Source organism: Rousettus aegyptiacus, unplaced genomic scaffold (genome assembly GCF_014176215.1).
Source record: "Rousettus aegyptiacus isolate mRouAeg1 unplaced genomic scaffold, mRouAeg1.p scaffold_m13_p_18, whole genome shotgun sequence".
NCBI classification, from domain to species: domain Eukaryota; kingdom Metazoa; phylum Chordata; class Mammalia; order Chiroptera; family Pteropodidae; genus Rousettus; species Rousettus aegyptiacus.
Window position 1 is genome coordinate 15,786,702 of NW_023416293.1, and position 22,440 is coordinate 15,809,141.

Consider the following 22,440-nt stretch of genomic DNA (forward strand, 5'->3'; position numbering starts at 1 on the left):
GCGGCCTGCCCGCCGGCCTGTCACACACCCCCAGTGGCGCCCGGAGGAGTGGCAGCGTGCACCACATCGTGCGGGCGGTAGGAGTCCTGTCAGGGCCCAGAGCGGCATCTGCCCACCAGGCCGGCCCCACCCACCAGGCCGCGTCCCACCCGGCCTGCGGCCGATCGGCCATCGTCCAGCCTCGTCTGACGTCCCCAAGAGCACGGACACCCTGCGGCGTCCACCCCTACACAAGACAAAAGCTAAATAACAGAAAGCAGTGCACGGTTTAACGCTTTAACAAAAATCAAAGAGAAATGAAAACGATTTGTGAATGGCAACAGTTTAATGAATCCATTTTACTCATGGTCATTTACTCTGTCTGAAAAAAAAATCAGTAATTTTCTGAATATTCTCATACCTGAATGTGAAACTAATTCACAAAAACATACATAATCCAGTGTCAAAAACTGGGGACATAAAAGAAATCGGCTGTTTATTTTCCCAGCACAGAGAAAAGCACGCGGTTCAGTGACTCAGTGTTTGGGTCGCTGCCGTGTCCCTGGCCGTGAGCTCCGCGGTGCCTGCCCGCGGCTCCTGGGAGGCGGGGGGCCGCACGCGAGGGCCCGTGACCGACAGCGAGACGCCGTCAGGGCGTGGGAGGGACCTCGGAGGAGCCGAACGCCCCGCCCACCCTTGCTTTTATCCTTCCGATGACTGGTTTTTGGCCTCGGAAGTAAACTTTCTGTGAAAGGAAGGGCTGGAGGGCGCGTGCGTGGAAAGCCGCCGCCGCTCCGCCTCGCACCGCGCATCCTGGGCGGGACCGCTGCCCCCAAAACCCTCCTCCGTGATTCCCGTTACAGTTCAGAAGGTGAAGAAAATGATTTCAAGTATGCAATTCCTATCAAAAGCTGGTATCAAAAGTAACAAAGGACCTAATTTCTCGATAATCCCACGTTTTAAAAAATAACTTAAGGGGCGCGCGACGCCGCGGCGGGCTAGAGCTTCCGCAGGCAGCGGGCCGAGGCGTCCGCGTCCAGCACCTCCACCATCGCCCGCAGCGTGGGGAACGCGTCCGACACCGGCGGCAGCATCTTGTACGACGGCGAGATGCTGAGCGGAGACACAAAGGAGGGTGTGAGTGTCGGCGCTGCGGGAAAGGCCGCGCCTCCGCCCCGGTCACCCCCTCCCAGCCGCCTCCCGACGCCCGTGTCAGCTCTGCCGCTCGGAGTCACTGCGGGAGCGAGGGGGCCCGGGCAGAGCGGACCTGCCCCGGCGGAGCTGCTCGAAGTCCGGCCAGAGTCCTCGTCTGTCACGCTGGCCTTGGACCGGGAGACACAGGCTTCGGTCCCGCCCGCCCAGCATCGGTTAGGCCAGACCCCGCCTACAACACCAGGCCCAGTGCGGACCCGCGCAGCGCCCCCCCCTCCCCGGGTGCGGTGTGGGAGGGCGCGTCGAGCGCGGGGCGGGGTGGGGGGGGACAGGGACAGTGGGAGGCGCTGGGGCTCTCTGGGGCCGTGGGAGGACTGGCGCCGTAGCCACGTGAGCACAGAAGCGAGGCTGGGCCTCGGCGACACAGGGGGGCACCCCCGTCGCGTGGCAAGCCTGCAGCAAGCGTGCGCTGGAGAAAGGGGCGACCCTCACAGGTCCCATCACGAAGCTGACGCAGCAGGGCAGACTGAGCAAGACGGGGCTGCACACCCGGCTCTCGTTTTAGACCTTGAATCACCCCGCGATTTTTGGAGTTGTTGCTACTTCAAACACACATGAAGGTGAAACTGGTCGCGGTTATGATTTGAAAAATACAGAGGAGGAGCAAAAACAAGGAGGGTCAAGCAGAGAAAGCTGCTCGCTCTCTGCGGACGCAGGAGCACGGGTGGGCTCGGTCTCACCCCACGCTGACACGCTCCTCTGCGCACAGGGGCAGGAAGGGCCCGGCTCGGCCGGGCTCCTCGCCGGGGGCAACTTCCACTCAGCGTTCACGTCCTCGGAATCGAGAGGGCAGTGAAAAGCTCTGGCCGAACAGGCAAAGCGCCACCAAACTGCCACTCAGAGGAAGTCGGAAAGTTTTCAAATGTCCCGCGAACACCAGGGTAAAGCGTGAACTGGCTGAGGGACGAGTGTCCGAGAATGTCACTCAGACGCCTGTCACTTCCCTTCACAAACGCCAAACGCGCTGCTCCTTATCTGTCACTCATTATCCACTTTTATCCATGCACTCGCCCTCCAGGGGGTCTTATGCAACAGTGAAACATTTTAACCTTGGAAAAAGCGATTAGATTCTCTGTGTAACAGTAACTCATAAAACCCTGCGATTCCGTTTAAACAGCTTCAGAAGCAACAGCCTCTCCTCTCCCCCCGAACGCAACGTCTCCCGCTGACTCCCATCCCGTGTTACCTTTTCAAGTTCATCCAGCTTTTGGCTATTTTGCTAAAGGCCTCTGAACCAGGGGCTGTCATGGCTTCAAAGTCAACTAACTGGAAAAGAAAGGAAGGCAGGACTCTGATTACATGAGGAGAGAGGCTGAGACCTGCTGGACTCCGCCTCTCATCGCAGAAGCCCACAGACTGGGGTTCAAACACACCTGCCTTTTCCGTTCCAGCCCCGACATACCTTCCCTTTGGGAATTTTTCCTGCTACTTCTTTTCCGCTTGCCATCAAGGCTCCCACGATCACGGAGTAAGCGATCACGCTGTTCAGACAGAGAACAGTCACCGATCAGTCCACCTGCGAACGGCAACCACGCAGTCGCCATGGTTTTCTCATCATAAAACACAGAATTCTATTTCTTTTAAGCAATCTTTGGACGTTAAATATGAGAATACTTTCATTTAAAAAATATTACTGACTTACTACTAAGAAAAGTAAGTATCGATTTACTCATTTAAGGGTAAATATAACCGATAATATTCTTTTTCTAAGCAGCAAAGAAGTGCTGCTTTTAATCAGGACATTTTTTTCCACTTGGGTTTTCGGTTCTCGCACCATGAACCAGGAAATGGGCCTGCTTAAATTTTTAGCGCGTCCCACGGCTTGGCTGTACAACACAGCACACGCTGCGGACACAAACATCGAGCGCATGTCTCCCCTCGGCGTGAGGCCTCTCCCCAGAACTGCCAACGGGGCGGGCCGAAAGCGGGGTGCGGCCTGTGCGGACTCGGCTCGATGCCGGCACCCTCGCTGCACGCCAGCCGCGTGCCCCGTGCAAGGCGCCCGGAGCTGAGGCCCTGGGGCCCGGGAGCCGGCAGCTCGGGCGGCACGGCAGTGAGCAGGGAGTGGACGCCAGAGGAGCGGGTCACGCCCAGGGGGCGGAGGGGGCGCAGGGAGGGCCCGGTGGGGAGGTGGGCGCAGAGGGAGGAGCAGGCGCGGGGGCCCCAGTGTGAGGGAAGGCGGGCGGGTTAGGGGGAGAAAGGGCAGGTCAACGAAGGGGGAAAACCAGGGCCCTGTGCGATGCCACTGAGTCCGCACCCGAGCCAGGAGCATGTGGACTGTGGGCGCGCAGAGTGGAGACGGTGGGGAACGGCGCCAGCGCCAGCGGGACTGCGGCAGGCGGCAAGCGTCTGAGGCATGGGGGTTGGGGACAGGGCCGACCGGCTCGGGGCCGAGGGCCAGGCAGGGGACAGGGCCGACCGGCTCGGGGCCGAGGGCCAGGCAGGGGACAGGGCCGACCGGCTCGGGGCCGAGGGCCAGGCATGAGGGTCCGGGGACAGGGCCAACCGGCTCAGGGCCGAGGGCCAGGCAGGGGACAGGGCCGACCGGCTCAGGGCAGAGGGCCGGGCAGGGGACAGGGCCGACCGGCTCGGGGCCGAGGGCCAGGCAGAGGACAGGGCTGACCGGCTCAGGGCAGAGGGCCGGGCAGGGGACAGGGCCCACCGGCTCAGGGCCCAGGGCCAGGCGAGATGGCTGTAGATGGGTCCCCTTCACATGCCACACGGGAGCCGGCGCAGAGGCTGCTGCACAGGCGCATGAGGGCCGACCGGGCCGAGGGCTCGGGCCTGACGCCGCCACACGCTCGGTGGACACGGCCCCTGGTGATTGTGCCGACGTCACGTTTATGTCCCTGTTGAGCCTCGCTGCCTTTTTAATGTTATGACAAAATTCACTGCCACGTTTGGGAGAGTTTTAACTTTTAAAGTATTAAAGATAACGACATTCGAGCGTATCGTTTTAGCCGAAACGTCTTAGACGCGAGTGTGTGCTGGCGGCAGCAGGTGCCCTGCCCCGGCCCGCTGCGCACGGGACCGGGCAGAAGAGAGCGGAAAGGCAACGCGGCAGACACCGCCCATGTGTTGACGTCTCAAAACCTCCCGATGGCTTCATACGAAGCTAGGATCCACCCGCAGAACCGGACCACATGGAAGGGCCGGCGATCAGAGGCAGGGCACGTTCGGGCTAAAGGCCAATTAGCGGCCAAAGCCTGGGGGAGGGGAGAAGGGAGCAAGGCGATGGTCGGCATGAATGTCGAAATTAAAGGACAGGTGCACGGTGCCTGCACACAGTAGGCCTTCGGGGCGCACGACGCCTGCACACAGTAGGCCTTCGGGGCGCATGACGCCTGCACACAGTAGGCCTTCGGGGCGCCTCTGAGGGCGTGAGCCCCAGCCTGCGGGTGCCAGGCATGCTGCACCAGAACCACCCACTGTCCTCCTGAGATGTGGTGGGTCAGGAAACGACTTCTGGGTGGACTCTGGAGGGACAAACGGGGGCTTCCTGCCGCTGCTCCTGGCGCTTCGTCCCCACGCCCACAACAGGAAGCGCAGCAAAGAGCACGTTTCTCAATGGAAAACTTTAGAGAGTCATCGGGTCTCACTCACCTGGATCCTCGAGAGAGTGGCATCAGATTATAGAAGTAATAAACCAGGGATAAGATTAAGTTACAAACAGCGTCAGCCTCCTAGGGAAAAAAGAGACGCTCGTGAACGTAACACTATGTCACGAGGCAGGTTTTCACGAGATGGCGAGGCACGTACGGCCCGTTTACAGGCGGAAAGTGATCTTCCTCTCCTGCAAGAACCGGTTTCTCACATTCTTGAGTGTTCTATGCTCTCTCGTATCCTTTTTTTCTAATAAAAGGGTGTACATATAGTCCAGCTTAGAGTAATATTTTCCCAGCAATATTTTTAAAACTGCCGACTTTTCTGATAAATATAATGTTATTTGCAATGTCGAAAAATCTATATTGAGATTAAAATAAAACAAAGCACTTGTTAATACGCAATATGCTTTCTACAAGCCTCGCTAACCCCAAAGCCCCTCTCTGATGAGCCCCCTGCCTCTGAACTGAGATTTAGGTGGTAAATGTGCTTAATTACATATAATAACTTAGATGTTTCATTACATGTAGGAAACGCTTAAACGCTAAAGAAACAGGGTGACTTCTCAGGCCGCTGGCACGCACTCCGGGGCAGATGGAGCGCCCACCACACTTGTGGCACCGTGACAGCTACAGCCGCAAAGGTGACATGTCAGATCCTGCCTCCAACAGCCACCCCCCCCATCCCCCCGGGCTGGGGTGGGTGATGGAGGGCAGAGGTCACAGACCAGGGGAAGCCGCTAAGTGCAGCACAAGCCATTTCAGTATGAACCGAATCTTTCATTTAAATTGTGACAAAGCCCAAACTTATGAAGATATGATGGCTGTCATCACTACATACGGGAGTCGGTTCTACAATACTAAAAAAGGGAGATTTATAGGTCAACTAAAGCTACTCCCAGGCATAAATATAATCCCAATGAAAGGGCAGAGGCTTTAAAAAGTTTACAGGAGACCCACAGGAAGCGGCTAAGGCGGGCCGCGAGACCTACCCCGAGTTCCGACGACAGCACGAGCACCTTTCCCTTCGCCGTCAGGTCTTTGTACAGCGCGTCCATTTCGGCGTGGTATAGCTGTGTTCTTTCTTCTGTGGTTTGAGTTTCCACAGAAAACAGTATATTGCCGATTCTAAAAATATAAGACTGTGTGTCAAAGGCTCGTGTCATCCAATTCAGAGAGCCAAACGCGAAGGTAAAAACAGGAAGCAAACGGCACCCTGATGTGGCACGGGACGTACCCGAGAGGACCCTACGCGTCCAACCGCACGGTGACACGTGCCGCGTGAACACGCTATTTGTCACTAAACACGCTGTCGGGCACAGTCTGGCACGAATCCGACTGCACGAGCTGATGCCACAGGAGATGACCGCACAGTGAAGAGGAGGCTTCGAGGGACGCGTGAACGTCCCAGCCGCCAGAGGCCTGTCGTGACGGCAGGTCGGCAGTAGGAGTGAGGGCAGAGCCCAGGCACCCGTCAAAGTGTCTTTAACTTGGGCCTCTGCCGCCCGTCTGGCTCCGTGTGAGCCTTGGTGTGGGGCGTACGTTTGAGGCCAGAGCGGTCACTGAATGATGCCAGCGTGAACACGCTGGACACAGGCCTCGGACCCTGTGAAGAGCCCAGCAGAGCTGCTGCCTTCACTGCGGGGGCGGGGGGGGGGGGCGGGGACGGACCAGCAAGGGACTGGGCTCCGGGCCGCAAACACAGCTCATGGCCCGAGACCGGGTGTCGACGGGGAGCAGGGGCCTAAGCCTGGCTCCTGAATCAGGGAGGGAGTGACAGGCTCAGGGACAGGAGGTGGGAGGTGGCCTCAGGGAACCAGCAGCCCAGCTGCATCAGAGGAAACGGCACAGGTGAGGCCGGAGGCACCGCTGGAGGCACGTGCCGGGAGGCCTGCATGCTTGGCCAGCATCTGCTTGGCAGGGGGTAGTTTGGGGGGCCCTCGGGGCCCCGGAGAAGCACTGGGAAGGCAGCAGGACGCGGGGGGTGGGGTGGGTGTGGGCACGCCAGCACACGTCCACGTGGGGGGCCGAGGCCCAGGGCGAGGGCGGGCGCCACGACCCCGGCCCGCCCGGCGTTTCGTGGCATGTGCAGATCCACACCTGTGTCACCGCTGGGCGGCGGGGCAGGGGGCGATCTACACCACAGCGAACCCCAGAGTTCCTCCTGGGGGAGAACGACCTTTCCTGGACAGTCCTTTGATGACGGGGCTGGGGTACGGTTTGAGGGGCGGAACCGGAGTGGACTCGGGGCGCCTGTACCCGCCGAGCACGGAGCCGAGGGCGGGCTGCGAGCGAGCCGGGCCAGGCGCCAGGGGCCACGTGTCGCCCCAACGCAAGGGGCTCGGGGCTCCTGGGAGAAGCTGGGATTTCAGAGGTAAATGGGACGGCCAATAACAGGTTCGCGGCGGCGCTCCTTACAAAGTGAAAAACCGGGAAACGTCTCACAGGGCGGCAGCGGAGAAACCGGCAGGAGAGACCGCGACGTGCGTGAGGCGGGCGCCGCGCGGGCAGCCAGCGGGAGCGGGAGCCGGGGACGCGCCGCAAAGCGACGGGAAGGGCAGACGAGCAGCCGGCCGCGCTCGGCGCGCGGGGTTCCCGCGGCGTTTGGGGAAACCGCGTGCCGGGCTTCACGCCTCTCCGTGGCGTGCGTGTGGGCCGCGCTGTTCCTGCCATGCGTGAAAACCTGCGCTAAAGACCATCTCGGAGCGGCCCGCAGCCACCCAGCATCTTGCCGCTCACTCGGTCGGCGGGAGCCCTGCCCATGACGAGCTGCGGGCTCAGGGGACTGTCCACGAACCACGCCAGACGCCGCGTCTACGGAGCTGCGAGACCGAGCGCGTGGGGATCGGTCTCTGCCAGCCCGACACGCTCGGCGTCGCGGTAAAGGCCGCAGGCAGGCAGCGGCCACTGCGGGCCGAGCGAGAGCCCGCCGGGCTGCCACACCTCCGGGCGCTGCACGGCGCCCGCCTCCAGCCCGTCCTCACGGCCGTATGGGGAAGCATACGTACTTGTCGCCCGTCACGGTGATTGTGAATCCGTCGTGTTCCTTCCCTTGGTCTCTGAGGCTGGGGACTTTGGTGTTCACAGTGAAGCCGTCCTTCGTTTTAGTGTTAAACTGCTTTCAAGGGAAAAAGAAAATGTGTGTCACCGGAGCATAAGGCACCGCACCCCGCAGCGGCTGACCCGACGTCACGTCCCACGGTCACGGAGGCCGTGACACCAGACACCCGGCAGCAGCGCCAGAGGCCACCTCTTCCTGTCCCCAGGGCCCAAGCCATGCCCTGCAGAGGACGCCCGGCCCTGCACCCCGGCTTCGAGGAGTGCACCCCAGGTTTCTCCTCATGTCACTTCGACAGGACGCGACTCTGATTCTAGCAGGACTCGCACCCAACGCCCTCTAACCCAGCAAAGCACTGTGTCCGCGTGCAGCGCTCCAGAGCAGTGAGTGCGCTGGAGAGCACAGCGCGGAGGTTACCAACTGGAGAGAACCCTGCACACACAGACGCACGCGCACGCACGCAGATCCACGCAGACGCATGCATACAGATACATGCACACGCATGCACGCGCAGATACACGCAGGCACACGCACACAGATCCACGCAGACACATGCACGCAGATACACGCACATGCATTCACGCACACACATGCACACAACGCACACACAGATACACACACACATTCGTGCACACACGCGCACACATGGACATGCACACACGCACAGATACAAAGACTGAGACACGCGCGCGCGCACATGCACACAGATACACGCACACACGGACAAACACACACACAAATACAAAGACAGAGACACACACGCACACACACAGATACACACACCTGCATTCACGCACACAGGCACACACACACAGACACATGCACACGCATTCACACACACATGCACACACGCACACATGGACAGGCACACACACAAATACAAAGACAGACACACGCACACACAGACACGCGCACACATTCACACACATTCACACGCACACGTACACACACAGAAACACGCACATGCATTCACACACACACACACATGAACACATGGACAAGCACACACACAAATACAAAGACAGAGACACACATACTCACACACAGATAAAGACACATGCACACTCACGCACATGCATTCATGCACACATGCACATGCACATACACACACAGATACACACATTCACGCACACACATGCACACACATGCACACATGGATAGGCACACACACAGAGACCACATGCACACACAAAGACACATGCACACACACATACACGCACACATGCACATGCTCATGCACACACACACATGTGCACCTATACAGAGACACACATGCACCCACAGATACAGACACACTCACATACACTCGCGCACACATGGACAGGCACACACACAAATACAGAGGCGCACACGCACACACACTCACGCACACATGCGGTCCCTCTCCCTCCCTCCCCCTCCGCCCCTGACTGCAAACAGACAAGGACGCTGCAGGAGTTACAAGAGCTCAGAGTGGCCCCCGGGGTGATAAGCATGAAGGCAGCTTCAGGTTCTGCTTTCTGTTTACAACGTTTGAACAGAAACGCTGACGCCGATACATCGGTTTTGTCGCCACTGCAGAAATTCAGTCCCTCGCTGGTGCCGACCTTGTTTGTTCAGGCTGCTGCAGACATGACTCAGAGGACCGACAATGAGACGAGGTCGCGCCTCACAGAGGACCCTGGGGGGCCGCTGTCTGAAACCTGCAGCACCAGCGGGTGCTGACGGTCCAGGGGGGCTGGGGATGGGGAGGGACGGTCAGGCCGGACAGCACAGGTGGCCAGAGCCAGCGGGGACAGGCAGGAGGTCGCTTTCGTGAAGAAAGGACCTGCAGAGCGAGTAATGGGCTGACACCTGCTTTCTGCCAAGTCTCATTCAATGCTCGTAACGCAGGACCTTACAGAGGCCAGCTTGGCGGGAGGCCCCGGCCCCGTCAGCGAGGGGGGTGGTGGCAGAGCGGGGACGGGGCCTGCACCTTCGTGGCCTCCGGCCCACGCTGCTAACAGGCTGGGCCGGGGGAGCCGAGGTTCCCTTTAACTTGATAACTTGAGTGTATCGTACGCGTCGGGGGAGGCGGCCACGCAGCCACGGCACCGCGCACACTGGGTGTCTCTCCTGCCCCGTGGGCCTGCGGGAACGCCGGTACCCCGCAGCCCTGGGGGCCGGGGCGGGGCTGCGTGGCCGGTCACCCCGGGCTCCACACGGGACAGGCGGCACGGCAGGCGGTGCCTGGCCCCTCCGAGCCACTGCACCCTTACGCCGTCCTTCTCACAGGGACACACATAAGACGTCACCGCCCGTTCTGCCCAACACAGCACAGTTAAGTGCCCGAAAGGCCCACGGGAAGGCCCGTGACGGGACCCTGGGACCCGGGACCCGTGCCAGGGTCCGCCCTCCTGGCGCAGCCCAGGGCCGTCCCCGCCGCCGTCCTGCCCCAGGCGGCATCTGGGGTCACGCGAAGTCCAGTGGCCGCAGTGACTAGGTGGGTGGGGGCCACCCTCCCCGTTCCCTACAGTGCAGGCGAGAGTCGCGCACTGAGCCTGTGTCACCGCCATTCCAGACGGGTGCGGGCCACTGGCTGCCCGCCGTGGCTTCCTGTGAGGAGCGTCCGGGGTGCCCGGTGTGGCCCGCACGCACTGCGCTGCTCGTCAGCATTAAGTGAGGGGGGTGCGGCCCCTGCGGACTCGGTGGGTGCGGTCAGGGGGTCCGAGCAGGCTGAGAAGCACCGGCAGCCAGGGGGCGCCCCGCTGCCCACCCCCCCCCCCCCGCCCCCCGCAGGCGAGGCCCGGAGCCGGGGGCCGGGTCTGCGCTCAGCTCCGCGGATGCGCTAGGGCGGGGGGAGGGGATCCGGGTCGGCATTGCCCGCTGCAGTGAGAACGTGCGTCCCCGCGCCACGGCAGAGTTCAAACCTTTCACTGGAAAAATCAAATCTACCTGCTGTTGGCACGTTTTGGGGGTATGTTCCTAGGTGGAGAAGAGGCTCCCCAAATTAGAAATTCTTAATGGATTTCCCTTTTAAACACTGTAACTTCTGTCCCCTGAAGTGTCCGTTTCCTTGAATTCGGACGTTTGACGCTGCCGTGGCCACACCAGCTTCCTCCCGTTGGCCTCCACCTGGCAGACCGCACCCCCTCGGCCTTCCTCAGCATCATTCCGTGTCCCCCGAAACCGAACGCAGCTGAGCATGAAAAGCCAGCCTGAGCGCCTCGGTCCCTCAGCCCGGATCGCACGCTCACGTCTGCGCACGTGACCCCGCGCCTCGCGTCCCGCGCACGTGACCCCCGCGCCTCGCGTCCCGCGCACGTGACCCCCGCGCCTCGCGTCCCGCGCACGTGATTTCTCCCTCCTTTTTGTGAGGTTTGAGTTGAACTGACTTTAATTCCTTTTTCCTACCTTCCAGGGCTTTAGAAGATTATACATGCGGCCTATTCTTTGTGTGTTTACCTTTAATTTTTTAACACATGTATATTTAAACTACTTATAGTTTTCCGTCAATATCATGGGGTCAGTCAGTGATTATATTTTCTCATGGAAAAAAACCCAAATACCTTCGTAACATTTTTACTTCTTTTCTCTACTTTCCTCAACCTCCTAATTCAACATCATCTGGTATTTTCATTTCAGATGACATTTATTTATTTTTAACGCCACGCGTTAACAATTCGTCTCACTGGTTTATTTGTCCACCACTACTTCTTACAGCTCGTGTGTTCTTTCCAGGGTTCGTTTCGTGTGAGTACTTACGTCTTTGATGACAAAGAGACTTGGGTTTGAAGACATCTCTGAACACGCGTGGGCTTAAACCACCTTTGTTTTGGCCTCACACCTGAGTGTCGCTGCGGCTGCTTCATGACTTTCCTTCAAGAAGCCGCTGTGGGCCGAGTGAGGTCGGGCAGCGGTGGGCCTCTCCTTTCTTAGAATTTAACTTTTTTCTTCTCTGGAAGCAATTTAAGATGCCTTCTTTATTCTCTCTCTCCTCTCCTCCCTCTGTGTTAAAATACACGCGACGTGAACTTGACATTTTAACCACTTAAGTGCACGGCTCGATGGCGCTAAGGACATTCGCACCGCTGGGCAGCCATTGCCGCCGTCCCCCCCAGAACTGGCTTCATCTACCGCACGGACCCCCACGCCCGCTGCACACAGGCTCTCCGTCTCCCCTCCCCGGCCGACCCCGCGCTCTGTGTCTGTGAATCCGGCTACTGCAGATGCCTCGCGTGAGTAGATCACACAGCATTTGTCCTTTCACGACTGGCTTATTCCACACAGCATAACGTCCTCAAGAGTCACGCGTGTCAGCCTGTGTCGTAATCTCCTTCCTTTAAGGCTGAGTGGCACTCCCTTGAGTGGACGGACCACGTCCACTCATCCGCCGATGGGCACCCGCGTCGCTCCCGCCTCCGGGTGACCGTGAGTCAAGCCGCCAGGAACGCGGGTCCCTGTGGGGTGTCCCAGAGCGGAACTGCTGGGTCGCCGGGGAGTTCTACGTGTCCTGTTTCAGAGAACGCTCGTTAACCTGCAGCCCCCACACTCACGAGAACGTGTAGGCGTGAGCACCTGCACACTCACTCCGCCTTCGCGCCACGACACTGCCGCCGCCGCGGTCTGCGAACCCCCGCTCCTCCTGCGCCTCTGCCCTCTCTGCCTGTGTCCTCCTGCTCTGCACCCCGGAAGGGCCCACGGGTCTGACCTTCCGGCTCACGTGTCTGATGCTCAGCTGTCTTCAACCTGCTAGTCCAGCTACCCGAGGTTTTTTTTAAAAATTAAGAGAATTCTGATGATTTCTTTTGCTTCTATCTCACGATACTGCGATTTCTCAGGAAATCGCATCATGTAGTTTTTATTGGAGTAAACTCCACACGCAGTGACCCACGCCGCATAGCCCGTGCATGCTGACAAGCGCCCACGCCCACGGGACAGCGCTGCACCCGAGAGCGCGTTTCCGGCCCCTTCCCGCCCCGCGGGCGGACGCTGCCCTCGGGAGCATCGCTGGCCTGCCGTCCGACCCTGCGAGTCGCCTGCGCCTCCGGGCGGAATGCACTCCCGCGTCCCCGCTCCCCTCACTCAGCATGCCTCTGAGGTCCGTGCCTGCCGCGTGGCAGCATTCGCTCCCTTCTCGTCGCTGAGCGCGTCTCCGGCAGCCCCTGCCCTCCCTGAGAAACGGCGGCCGAGCCTCGCGAAGCCCCGGCCTGGACGACCCCAGACCAGGGGCGCTGCAAACTGGCACACGGGCCTCGGGCCGTTCGCGAAACCACGGGCGCGGCTTCTCTCTGGGGGCGCCGACTCTGCCCGTCTCATCATGCACACCAAGGGGCAAGGTGCGAGGAGGCCACACCTGGGGCCCTCCTGGGTCGCACGACGACACGGCAGACCCTGCCCAGGACTGTCCTCTGTCCTGCTAAGTCAGCCTGGTGCCGCGGCAAGGACACAGCGTCTCGTGAGCCGATCACCAATCCGAATGCGAGACCACTGACCCTTCGGTCCTGGAAGCACGTTTTGGTCCCTCGGAGCTGCCACTCCGCTGCTGGTTCTCCATCACTGTGTGCATGTTTTCCTTTACATCCTCAAACACGTTTGTGAAGCAGACAAGGACCTTAATGAAAGAGCTAGTTCCAGCTTCTCAGCCTCTGCTCCTGGTGAGTGCTTTTGTTTTCCTTGGTTATGGGTCACATTTTCCTGCTTCTTCACTTATCTAATAATTAAGGAATCTAGGTCATGCTGCCTTTCTTACAGGGCATTAAACTTTGTTTTAGTGCGCAGTCGAATCACCAGCAAATCCATCTAATCCTTTCAGCTTTGGTTTCATTCTTTGCTGGGGTGATCTATTTAGAAATTGTCCTAGGATACGGACCTTCCTCTAGAGTGTGGCCTTACACCCATGGCGTGTCCTTTCCATGGTCTTAATGAAATGCCCACGGTGCCCGGCGGAGTCCTCCATCCGGCGGGCCTGGGACGCCCGCGTCTCTCAGCACGGCAAAGCCCTGCCAGCTCCCTTCAGCCCTTGTGCCCACAGCAGCCCCTCCCCGTGGGCTGTCCCGGGGTCTCCCCGCACACACACAGCCCCCCTCATCCAGGATGGTGTGACACTCCCACAGCGACTCCTGGCACTCCCCGCTCTGCAGGGCTCCCTCCGCCCATCTCCGCCCTGCGGACCCCAGCCACTCCGCAGCCCCCCATGCCAGTCTCGGTCCCCTCCGCTCAGCAGCACTCTGCGTGGGCTCCACAGACCTGCGTGGCAGTCTGGCATGCGATCCCAGGCAGAGAGCGAGGTGAGCACGGGGCCCACCGCGCGCACCTTTCTCTCCATCTCGAGTCTCGTGACCGTGCAAACCCCGAACACGGAGGCTTTGCGCTCCGCCCAGTCTCGTGACTGGCGTGGTGTGGAGGGGCAGCCCAGCGCCACCCACTCCGCCGGGGCGGGAGCGGAGTTCAGCCACGCACACTCTCACGTTCTCTTGTTTTCGACGTCAACTGCCTACTCACAGTCTGAGGCCTGTGCTCTGTTTTACTTTGGTTATGATTCACTGTGTTTATATTCGTGTTTTCAGGTAGCACAATTATAAATTTTAAAACACTTACAGCACGATGTTACTAAGCGTGGCGTGCGACTTCTCAGAAAGCACGTGGTGCGATTCTGATGGTAAACTTACCTTCATGATCGGAAGAAGGTCCTCCACTCTGTGCACCTTCTCCAGGGCTTCTCGCACTTCCAGCAAGCCTTTAGGGTTGTTAGCTCTGAGAGAGGCGGAGAGGGGGGGAGGGAGAGAGAGAGGGAGAGAGGGAGAGAGAGAAGGCAAAATTAATACAGAAAGGTAACGATTACGCCATTATCTGTGACTTACATAAGTCCTTGACTACGAATAGCTCAGTATTCAGCGTGCTGGGCCACAATGAAAGCCTCTAGCTAATGGGGTGCTCTGAGCCTGACGAGACTCGGGCCACAGGTGAGAGTTATGGAACCAGACGGCAGCCTTCCGAGGGGTGCACCCGTCTGGGTTTAGTCATAGGTCCTGACTCTCCTATTCCAGCTCTAGAATCACAAGTAAATGTTCTTTCTTTCCAACGCTGCTCAAACGAAGTACCCTGGCTGGTTTTGATACCAGTTTTATATCTACTCGGAATTCCTCTTTGCCCAGGATTCTGTTCACCAATCTGCCTCTGTCCCTCCTGAAGAAATTCTAACATCCTGCCTTTGGAAGAATGAGATCAGAAAAGCCACAGTATGGTGTGTAAGATTAAACATGTTCTCTGAGGCCCATGATTTCCTGAAGCTGTTAAAAATGAAAGGTTTTATGATTTGAACATGGAGTACTTCGCTTAGTCTGTCAATAGGTTTAGTGTTCATGTTTCATATACATAACTACTGTGAAATTTATGCAATGCACCCATTACTATGGAAAATAAAATTAGAGGATTACCCATGATAAACAAGAATTCTGTCTTTGATAAAATGAAGAATTTTCTCAAAATATTCCAGGTATCTCATGTTGATAACCTGGCCCCTGTAAGAAAAAAGAAATGAAGAACTTTTTACAAATGTGTATGTTCCAAACACCATCTAATTTCCAAGTTAATGCAAAAGAATAGGGCAGCTCTGAGAATAACGTAGCAAAACACCGGGGAATTCACGCGTTTGCACCAATGACTGGAGAAGCAAGGCACGTCTCGGCGGGGTGGGGAGGGGAGCGCAGTGCCCGCCCCTAACGCGCAGAGCGTCTGGCCGGAGGAGCGGCAGCCCGGGCACCGGCTGGCCCTCCCGGAGGAGCGGCAGCCCGGGCACCGGCTGGCCCTTCCGGGCCGGTGGCCTGAGCCGCGGCCGCTGGCGACCCCGGCAGCAGACTCGCCAAGACCCCTCTGCGCCAAGCACCGTTATGAGGACGTCGTGGGGAATGAAATGGTCCCCATCTGATTATGTTCTTTGACGTTTTGGAAAGACTGACGTCCCAGGCAAACCCCTGGAGTCTGCCCTTCGCCTGAGCCTGGGCAAGCAGGGCGGGCACCACATTTCCTCCTGCGGCCGGGCCAGGTGGCCGGACCAGGCGGAACGCACGGGCGGCTCCTACCTGATCAGGTTGATGTGGTTGGTGAAGCCTCTGCTCAGGCTCCGCGCGGGCATCTGATCCAGCCACAGCACCGGCTGGTCTGGGTCGGCGACCCTGCGAAACAGAGCTGTGTGAAGGTGGGCGCGCTCGCTGGCTGTGCCGAGAGCTGGACACGCGACACGCGGAGCGCCTGCGGGCACGGGGCGAGGGCGGCCGCTGCGGCCGGGGACGTGGCTGCCACGCGGCCCTCCTGACTGGGCCGCCGGGAGAGCTGCTCAGCCGCATGGGGCCATGCACGGAAGGCCACGCGCGGTGCCAGAGGTGTGACACGTCCCTGCAACGAGACCGCTGTCCCGCGGCCGCACGTCAGACACGCCTGGGAAGATCAGTCCCCTTGTCACACGTGTTAGTTAGTCCAGCCCGGGAGAGGACAGCGACTCCGGGGCCGCGGTCGGTGGACAGCGGGGCCCGCGCCCGCCCAGCACGTGCGTTACCGTCTCCACTTGACCGCGATGTCGAACATGTCCCGCCACTGCATGGGCCGCGTCCGGCCGCCCGTCCGGACCTTGGCGTTGGCCCAGGTGCGCTGCACGGCGTGCATGACCTCCAGCGCGGCCAGGCCCATGGCTGCAGGGGCGGCAGCGGAAACGAGCCTAAGAACCCGTCGCAGGGACGGACGGCCGCCGCGCCCCGGTGGCAGCAGCCGGCACCACGCGGGCGGGGTCCGGGGCGCCGGGGCCCACGCGGCCGGCGCTCCGAGTGTAACTTCTGACTCCCCCAAAAGCGAACTGCTCATGGCCTCCGCCGCGGAAGCCTTCGCGGCCGCGGGGCACCCGCTCGCCGGGCCGCGGCCTGACAGGGAGCCGGGCGAGGCAGCACTGAGGGGATCGCAGGGAGGGGACGCACGGCGCGTTTACGAGACAGGCGGTGCTACGCAGGTGTCTCGCGGGACACCGAACCCTGGAGGTCTGCCTGCGGCACTGACACCAGGCAGCGGGGTGAAAGGGCACCGTGGGAAGGAGACTCCCGCCCGCTTACGGGGGCCACGGCTCGTGCGGGCGCCCCCGCTGGGGAGGGGACAGCCACGAGGTCCGCCAGGACGCTCACTGGACAGCCCTGTGAGCGAGCGACCGCGCACGCAAACCCGTGTCGCCCCGGGCTCGGCTGCACGAAGGGTCAGTGCTGGCAACTCAACGAGGCCAGGACGTGGCCGTCCCCACGGCTGCACCGAAACGAACTCTGTCGGAGGACACCCGGACGCAGCTGTCTCCTCCCAGCGCTGACCCCACCGGAGCACCTGGCCCGGACCCCCCCGCCCGCCCACAGCGAGGCCACGGCCACCGCACGGGAGCCAGGCCTGGGGGCACGCGCCCCCCGGGACCCGGGCGAGGGGATCTGCCCATTTCCGCCACGGTCACGTGGAGATTTTGCGCGAGGCCGATAAAGGCGTTTCTGAGGGACGCTGGGGCTCAGCGGTCCTCGCCCTCTCGTAGGCAGTGCTTCCTCCTCCGGCGGCTCCGACGCACCTCTGTGAATCCTCTTGTTGGGCAGGAAGCCGGGGGTCTCGTACTGCATCAGGGAGCCCAGGCGGTCAGCCGCGCAGACCAGCTCCTGCACCTCGGGCTTGTAGCTCTCAAAGTTCTGATGGGACACGTCTCTGGAAGAAACAGCGCAGGCGGGTGAGGGCTCGGCGGGGCCTCGGCGGTCCAGGTTCACCGGGAAACGGAAAACCCACCCGGAACCTAGGACCGCATAACCCGCCTCCACGCTCAGCTCCCAGCCTGGGCGCCGGCCCCTCCCGGGTTATCCCGGGGACTCTCCGTCCTTTGTCCTTCCACACAACTTACAGAATTAGCTCACCAAGTTCCTCCAAAAAGTTTCTGGGGATTTTGAATGGCATTTCGTTACGCCTATAATTAATTTGCAAAGGACGGACCTACTGACGTCGCTGAGCCTCCCGCTCGTGAACAGCATTTTTCCGCATTTAATTTTCCCATGGTGACTTGCGACAGAGGTCTAAATGACTGAACCCATCGACGCCGACACGGACGCCGACAGGGCCGCGCGGGGTCTCTCGGTGGGCACTGGCCTTTCGATCCTGCTGTCCTGCGCAGTCCGGCGCCTCTTGTAAAAAGCATAGAACTGGAATCGAACAAATTCCAATCCAGCTGTCTGCCTTTTAACTGATGTTTAGTCCATTTGTGTTTATTGTCACTGCTGATACGTCTGGATTTATTTCAACCTATTCTTTTTCCTTCCTGTTTGTCCCAATTTTTTATGATGCCCCCCACCCCACCCCCTTTTTTCAGGTTCATTTTGGATTTTTTTCTCTTCATTTTTTCACGTCTGTTCTAGTATGGAAGCTGTGCCCTCTACTCTGTTTCTGACTTTCAGTACTTAGCCTGGGCATTTTAAAGATTTATAAGTAACTTAGTATCGTAACATTTAACTCACATTCGCTTAGAAAGCTTTCTTATTATTCCTCAACTTATTTTATTTCTGTCCTTTTCATAAGCCCCCAAATTAGATGTCATTTTGCAAAGACGATGTTTATTAGATTTACCCATGTGCCATGCTTACCCTTTTTTTTTCTCATTATTACTTCTCATATCTTAGCTCTGACTCCTGAGGTCACCTGCCGGGTCACCTGGCTTCTTCCTTAATTATATGCTTCTGACGCTCCTTCAGTGAATGCCAGTCCGTGGTTAAGTCAGTTTTTGGTTTTCGAATATACGTGTATGTGGATTGGTCTTTAATCTTTAAAGTAGCTTTGCTGGGTACAGAATTCTAGGCTGAACATTATCTCCTTTCAGGACTTCGAAGCCATGACTCCATCAGCGTCAAGCTGCCCCTGCTGAGGCTGAGGGGTTTACGGTCGGTCAGTCCAATTACCGACCTGAAGTAGGTGACACGACTGTTTTCGACATTTTCCTGCTTATCCATATTCTCCAGTTACTTTTGTTGTACTTGGATGTGGATTTCTTTTCATGTACTCTGCGTTTTAGAATATCTGTGGATTTATGTGTTTCCTTACTCCTTTAAAATTCTTAGCCATTATTTCATCGAAAATGGCCTCTCCCTCGTTCTCTCCTTCTGAGCTTTCGGTCAGACACCAGACCTTCCCACACCTTCTCTCCCCTGCGTTCTCTAACTCCTTGACTCTGCTCCATTCTGGATACTTTGGAACGCTCTGTTTTCCACCTGCAGACGTCTCCCTGCTACATCTAATCTGCTGCTTGGCCACGGACTGAATTCCTCACTTCGATGATTATACTTTCTATTCTTAAAGCTTCCAATTATTATTATTATTTTTTTAATCTATCCGCCTGGTCACTTTGTATAACTTCCTCGTCCATGTTTGTGATTTCTTCATGATTTCTTTAACCGTTTCATCTGGCATTATGTTAGAGTCTGTGTTCAACAATTCCGACGTCTGAAGTCCTTGAGGGCTGAAGGCTGTTCATTGTTTCTGCCGGTTCTCATGTGTGGTTGTGGTAATCTCGATTTTTGATTCTCATACGAATGATCCTAATCTGTGGGAATACTCTGGACCCAAACTGGCCCTAATCCCTCCCCGGGAAGGATCTGGAAGTGCGTCCAACGTGGGGTCTGAGCCCTGTCGAGTTTGGGGACCCAGCAGCAGCGGCCGGACATGCCTACCCCCGGGGCACTTTCTTTCCCTGTAGTGTGGATCCCCGCTCTAGTTTGAATCTCCCCTTCTTTCTTTTTGGAGAGTGAGGGTGTTGACCTTTACAGAGTTTTCTTAACTTTTAAGGCATTGCTGGACTCCCAGGAATTAATACCTATTCTGGATCTAACTGTTAGGAAAGGGACAGGCCTTTCGCATGTCCGCTTTGCCATGCTGCAGCAGTTCTTGGCCAGGAGAGAAATTTCAAACTTCCAATATGTTAAGCAATTTGCTTTAAAAGTAACACGGTACAAACAGCGCATTTCAAAGACCGCCAATGCGCGCAAGCACGTCTGAAGGCTGGAGGTTGCCCAAAGTTGGCCGGGAAGATCAGGCTAGAGGGAAGATGAAGGCCTGAGGTACCTTATAAACCAAAGGAGCGTCTGCAGACGTGTCAAGTGCAATGCGGAAAGCCGTTCGCCGACTGAGCGGGGTCAGGACCGGCCCACGGCTCGGTGTCGAAGGGCGGACGAGCCCCGTCCGCCGCTCACCTGATGTGGGGCTGCAGCCCCGGCTGCTCCTTGTAGTCCTCCAGCAGGAAGGGCAGGTTCTTGGCCCAGCGGTCTTTGAAGCTTCCAGGCAGGTCCACGTCGACGCTGTACTCCGTGAGGGGCGTGTCGAGGTGCGCGTGAAGGTACCGAGAGTACTCTGCGGACAGGAGACGCGATCAGACGCCGCCAGCGCCGCCACGGAAGCACCCGCTCGTGGCCGCCGCCAGCACCCGCTTCGCAACCACTCGTCTGTGTCACGAACTCTGCACGACGACCCCAAACTGCGGTAAGCCGCTGCTGTCACACGCGGCAGACCACCGGAGCGACCTCCCCCCCCCACTGGCTGGCGAAGCGCGAGCCTGTCAACCTGCTCGCTTCGGCTGACGGAACCCCCTTTCCACGAACGACGCCAAACTCGAGTCTGCGTCAGACTGGGTCTGGCTCTGTCCCTGCCCAAGGGCTGCTTGTCCCCACGAAGCGAGCAGGAAGCGCCCTCCAGCCTACGGCCCGAGTCCACGTTCTCCGAAGCCAGGAAAGGACAGGGAACTGGAATTAAGAGCAAAGCGCTGGGCCGTCCAAGGCGCAGACCCCAACCACTGGGCGACGGAGAACTCGAAACGGGGCGAGGGTGACTGAGAAACTGAATTAAACATTTTTATTTAATTTGAATTAATTTAAACTGAAAAATTGGTATTTGAGTCAATTATTAGAAAATATCAGTATGTCTGGAACAACTTGCATATATGAATCTACTTTTTTAACTTCAAATTTGACGAAATCTAAATTTAAAACAAATATTTCCAATGGAAATTTAGTATCCAAATTGAGATGTATACACAGCAGATTGCAAAGACTCAGTATAAAAAAACAATAGTAAAGTATCTAATGAATACCGTTTTCATATTAATTATACATTGAACTAACAATGTCTATATGTTGAATTTAATGACATGTATTATTAAAATTCGTTCCACCTGTTTGTTTTTACTTTTTAGTGTGGATACTAGAAATTTGAAATTACATACACGGCTTGCGATTTTTTTTTCAGGTGGGTAAAGGTAACAAACGAAAGAGAAAATATAGTCTACAGGCCTGCTGCCTTGAACAAGCCCGATCCCGGCTGATCTCGGAAGCTAAGCAGGGTCGGGCCTGGTTAGTACTTGGATGGGAGACCGCCTGGGAATACCGGGTGCTGTGGGCATAAAAAATAAAAAATAAGGGATTGTAAGCTGACGTGGTCCTTGCAGGTTGCATGGTCCTGTGAGGTCAACCAAGGGGGTTGCCTCACCTAAAGAGAAATTAAAAAAAAAAAGAAAAAAGAGAGAAGATATGGAAGTAAAGATTTGGGCTTTACATGAAAAGCAGAAGTGTCTTTACGCATGGCCGTGAGAAGGTGGCGAAGGCCATGACTGAAGGAAGGATACCTCGGGCACCCGCTTTCCTCCTCAGCCCAGTGTCATTCCTCCAGACTACGCGCGCGTTCCGGTACAAAATGACAACGGGTCACAGAGGACACGCTCACCGTTCATGGTGAGACCCTCAGGAAAGGCCGCTTTCCTGTCATCCCTACGTCTCTGGGTGGCATGTGACGAGACGTGGATCCCCAGTGATGGTCACATTTAGCTCAGACTGCATTGTTTTGACTTGAGCAAAAGCTTTTTAACTTTAGAAAGACAATGCATAGGACGTGGCAGAAAGACCGCTGAACAGGTCCTTACAAGATATGCCACTCTGTCCCGTCCGGGCCCTGCGGGTGGCCTGGGGGCGGCTGGGGCGGGCTGCTCAGCCTCTCCAGCACGCAGCTGTCTCCTCTGCACGCGGGACAGACAGCAACCGATTTCTACAGCGTCGAGCCCTCGACGGACGCTTCCGCGGGGCTGCGACTCACCTCGGAGGTACTTCACCTTGAGGTACTCGGGGCTGGCCTTCTGGCCCGGCAGGGGGTCGTTGAGCATCACCTTCGTCTGCGCTTTGATCCCGTCGTAGAACTGCCCCATGGCCACGTGGCTGAGCCCCTTCATGTACTGGCACACCTCGTTGTACGGCTCGAGCTGCAGACAGCGCTGCGGCGGCGCGGAGAAAGCCGTGTCAGCGCCGGCGCCCTGGCCCCGTCTGGAACCGGGGCGCTGTCCCTGCGGGTCGCCTGGACGGCCCGGCTCACCCTGAAGCTCTCAAGCGCCTCCCGCAGGCTGCCGTGGTGGTAGAGCAGCACGCCCCGCAGCTGCAGCGTCTGCGCGTGGTTCTGGTTGAGCAGCAGCGCCTTCTGGAAGCTCTCGGTGGCCGCCTCGAAGTTGCCCAGTTCCCTGCGGAGTTGACAGAGTCACGGACGCAGTGGGCACCGCGGCGCGTGCAGAACGGCGCCCCGAGCTGGGGTCCGACCTGCGGGGAG

General features: G+C 58.1%; 1 protein-coding gene and 1 pseudogene across 6 annotated transcripts in view; one reads left to right on the forward strand and one right to left on the reverse strand.

Moving 5' to 3' along the window:
* Positions 1–306: 306 nt before the first annotated feature.
* TTC13 (tetratricopeptide repeat domain 13) overlaps positions 307–22,440 on the reverse strand; it is a 53,601-nt gene continuing 31,467 nt past the window's right edge. For 2 of the 6 annotated variants that reach the window (XM_036235565.1, XM_036235562.1), the window contains 14 exons: positions 22,213–22,354; positions 21,940–22,114; positions 20,052–20,208; positions 17,399–17,529; positions 16,367–16,499; positions 15,894–15,986; positions 15,249–15,332; positions 14,481–14,565; positions 7,802–7,908; positions 5,786–5,921; positions 4,795–4,874; positions 2,594–2,672; positions 2,378–2,457; positions 307–1,092 (listed from right to left, as the gene is read on the reverse strand). In XM_036235565.1, coding sequence (XP_036091458.1) covers positions 978–1,092; positions 2,378–2,457; positions 2,594–2,672; positions 4,795–4,874; positions 5,786–5,921; positions 7,802–7,908; positions 14,481–14,565; positions 15,249–15,332; positions 15,894–15,986; positions 16,367–16,499; positions 17,399–17,529; positions 20,052–20,208; positions 21,940–22,114; positions 22,213–22,354 — 1,597 coding nt within the window. In that variant the 3' untranslated portion in view covers positions 307–977. Of the gene's footprint in view, positions 1,093–2,377; positions 2,458–2,593; positions 2,708–4,794; positions 4,875–5,069; positions 5,155–5,785; positions 5,922–7,801; positions 7,912–14,480; positions 14,566–15,248; positions 15,333–15,893; positions 15,987–16,366; positions 16,500–17,398; positions 17,530–20,051; positions 20,209–21,939; positions 22,115–22,212; positions 22,355–22,440 lie in introns of those variants that run through there. The other 4 variants (XM_036235563.1, XM_016163354.2, XM_036235566.1 and 1 more) reach the window with 3 other exon arrangements.
* On the forward strand, positions 21,134–21,252 carry LOC118613530 (annotated as a pseudogene).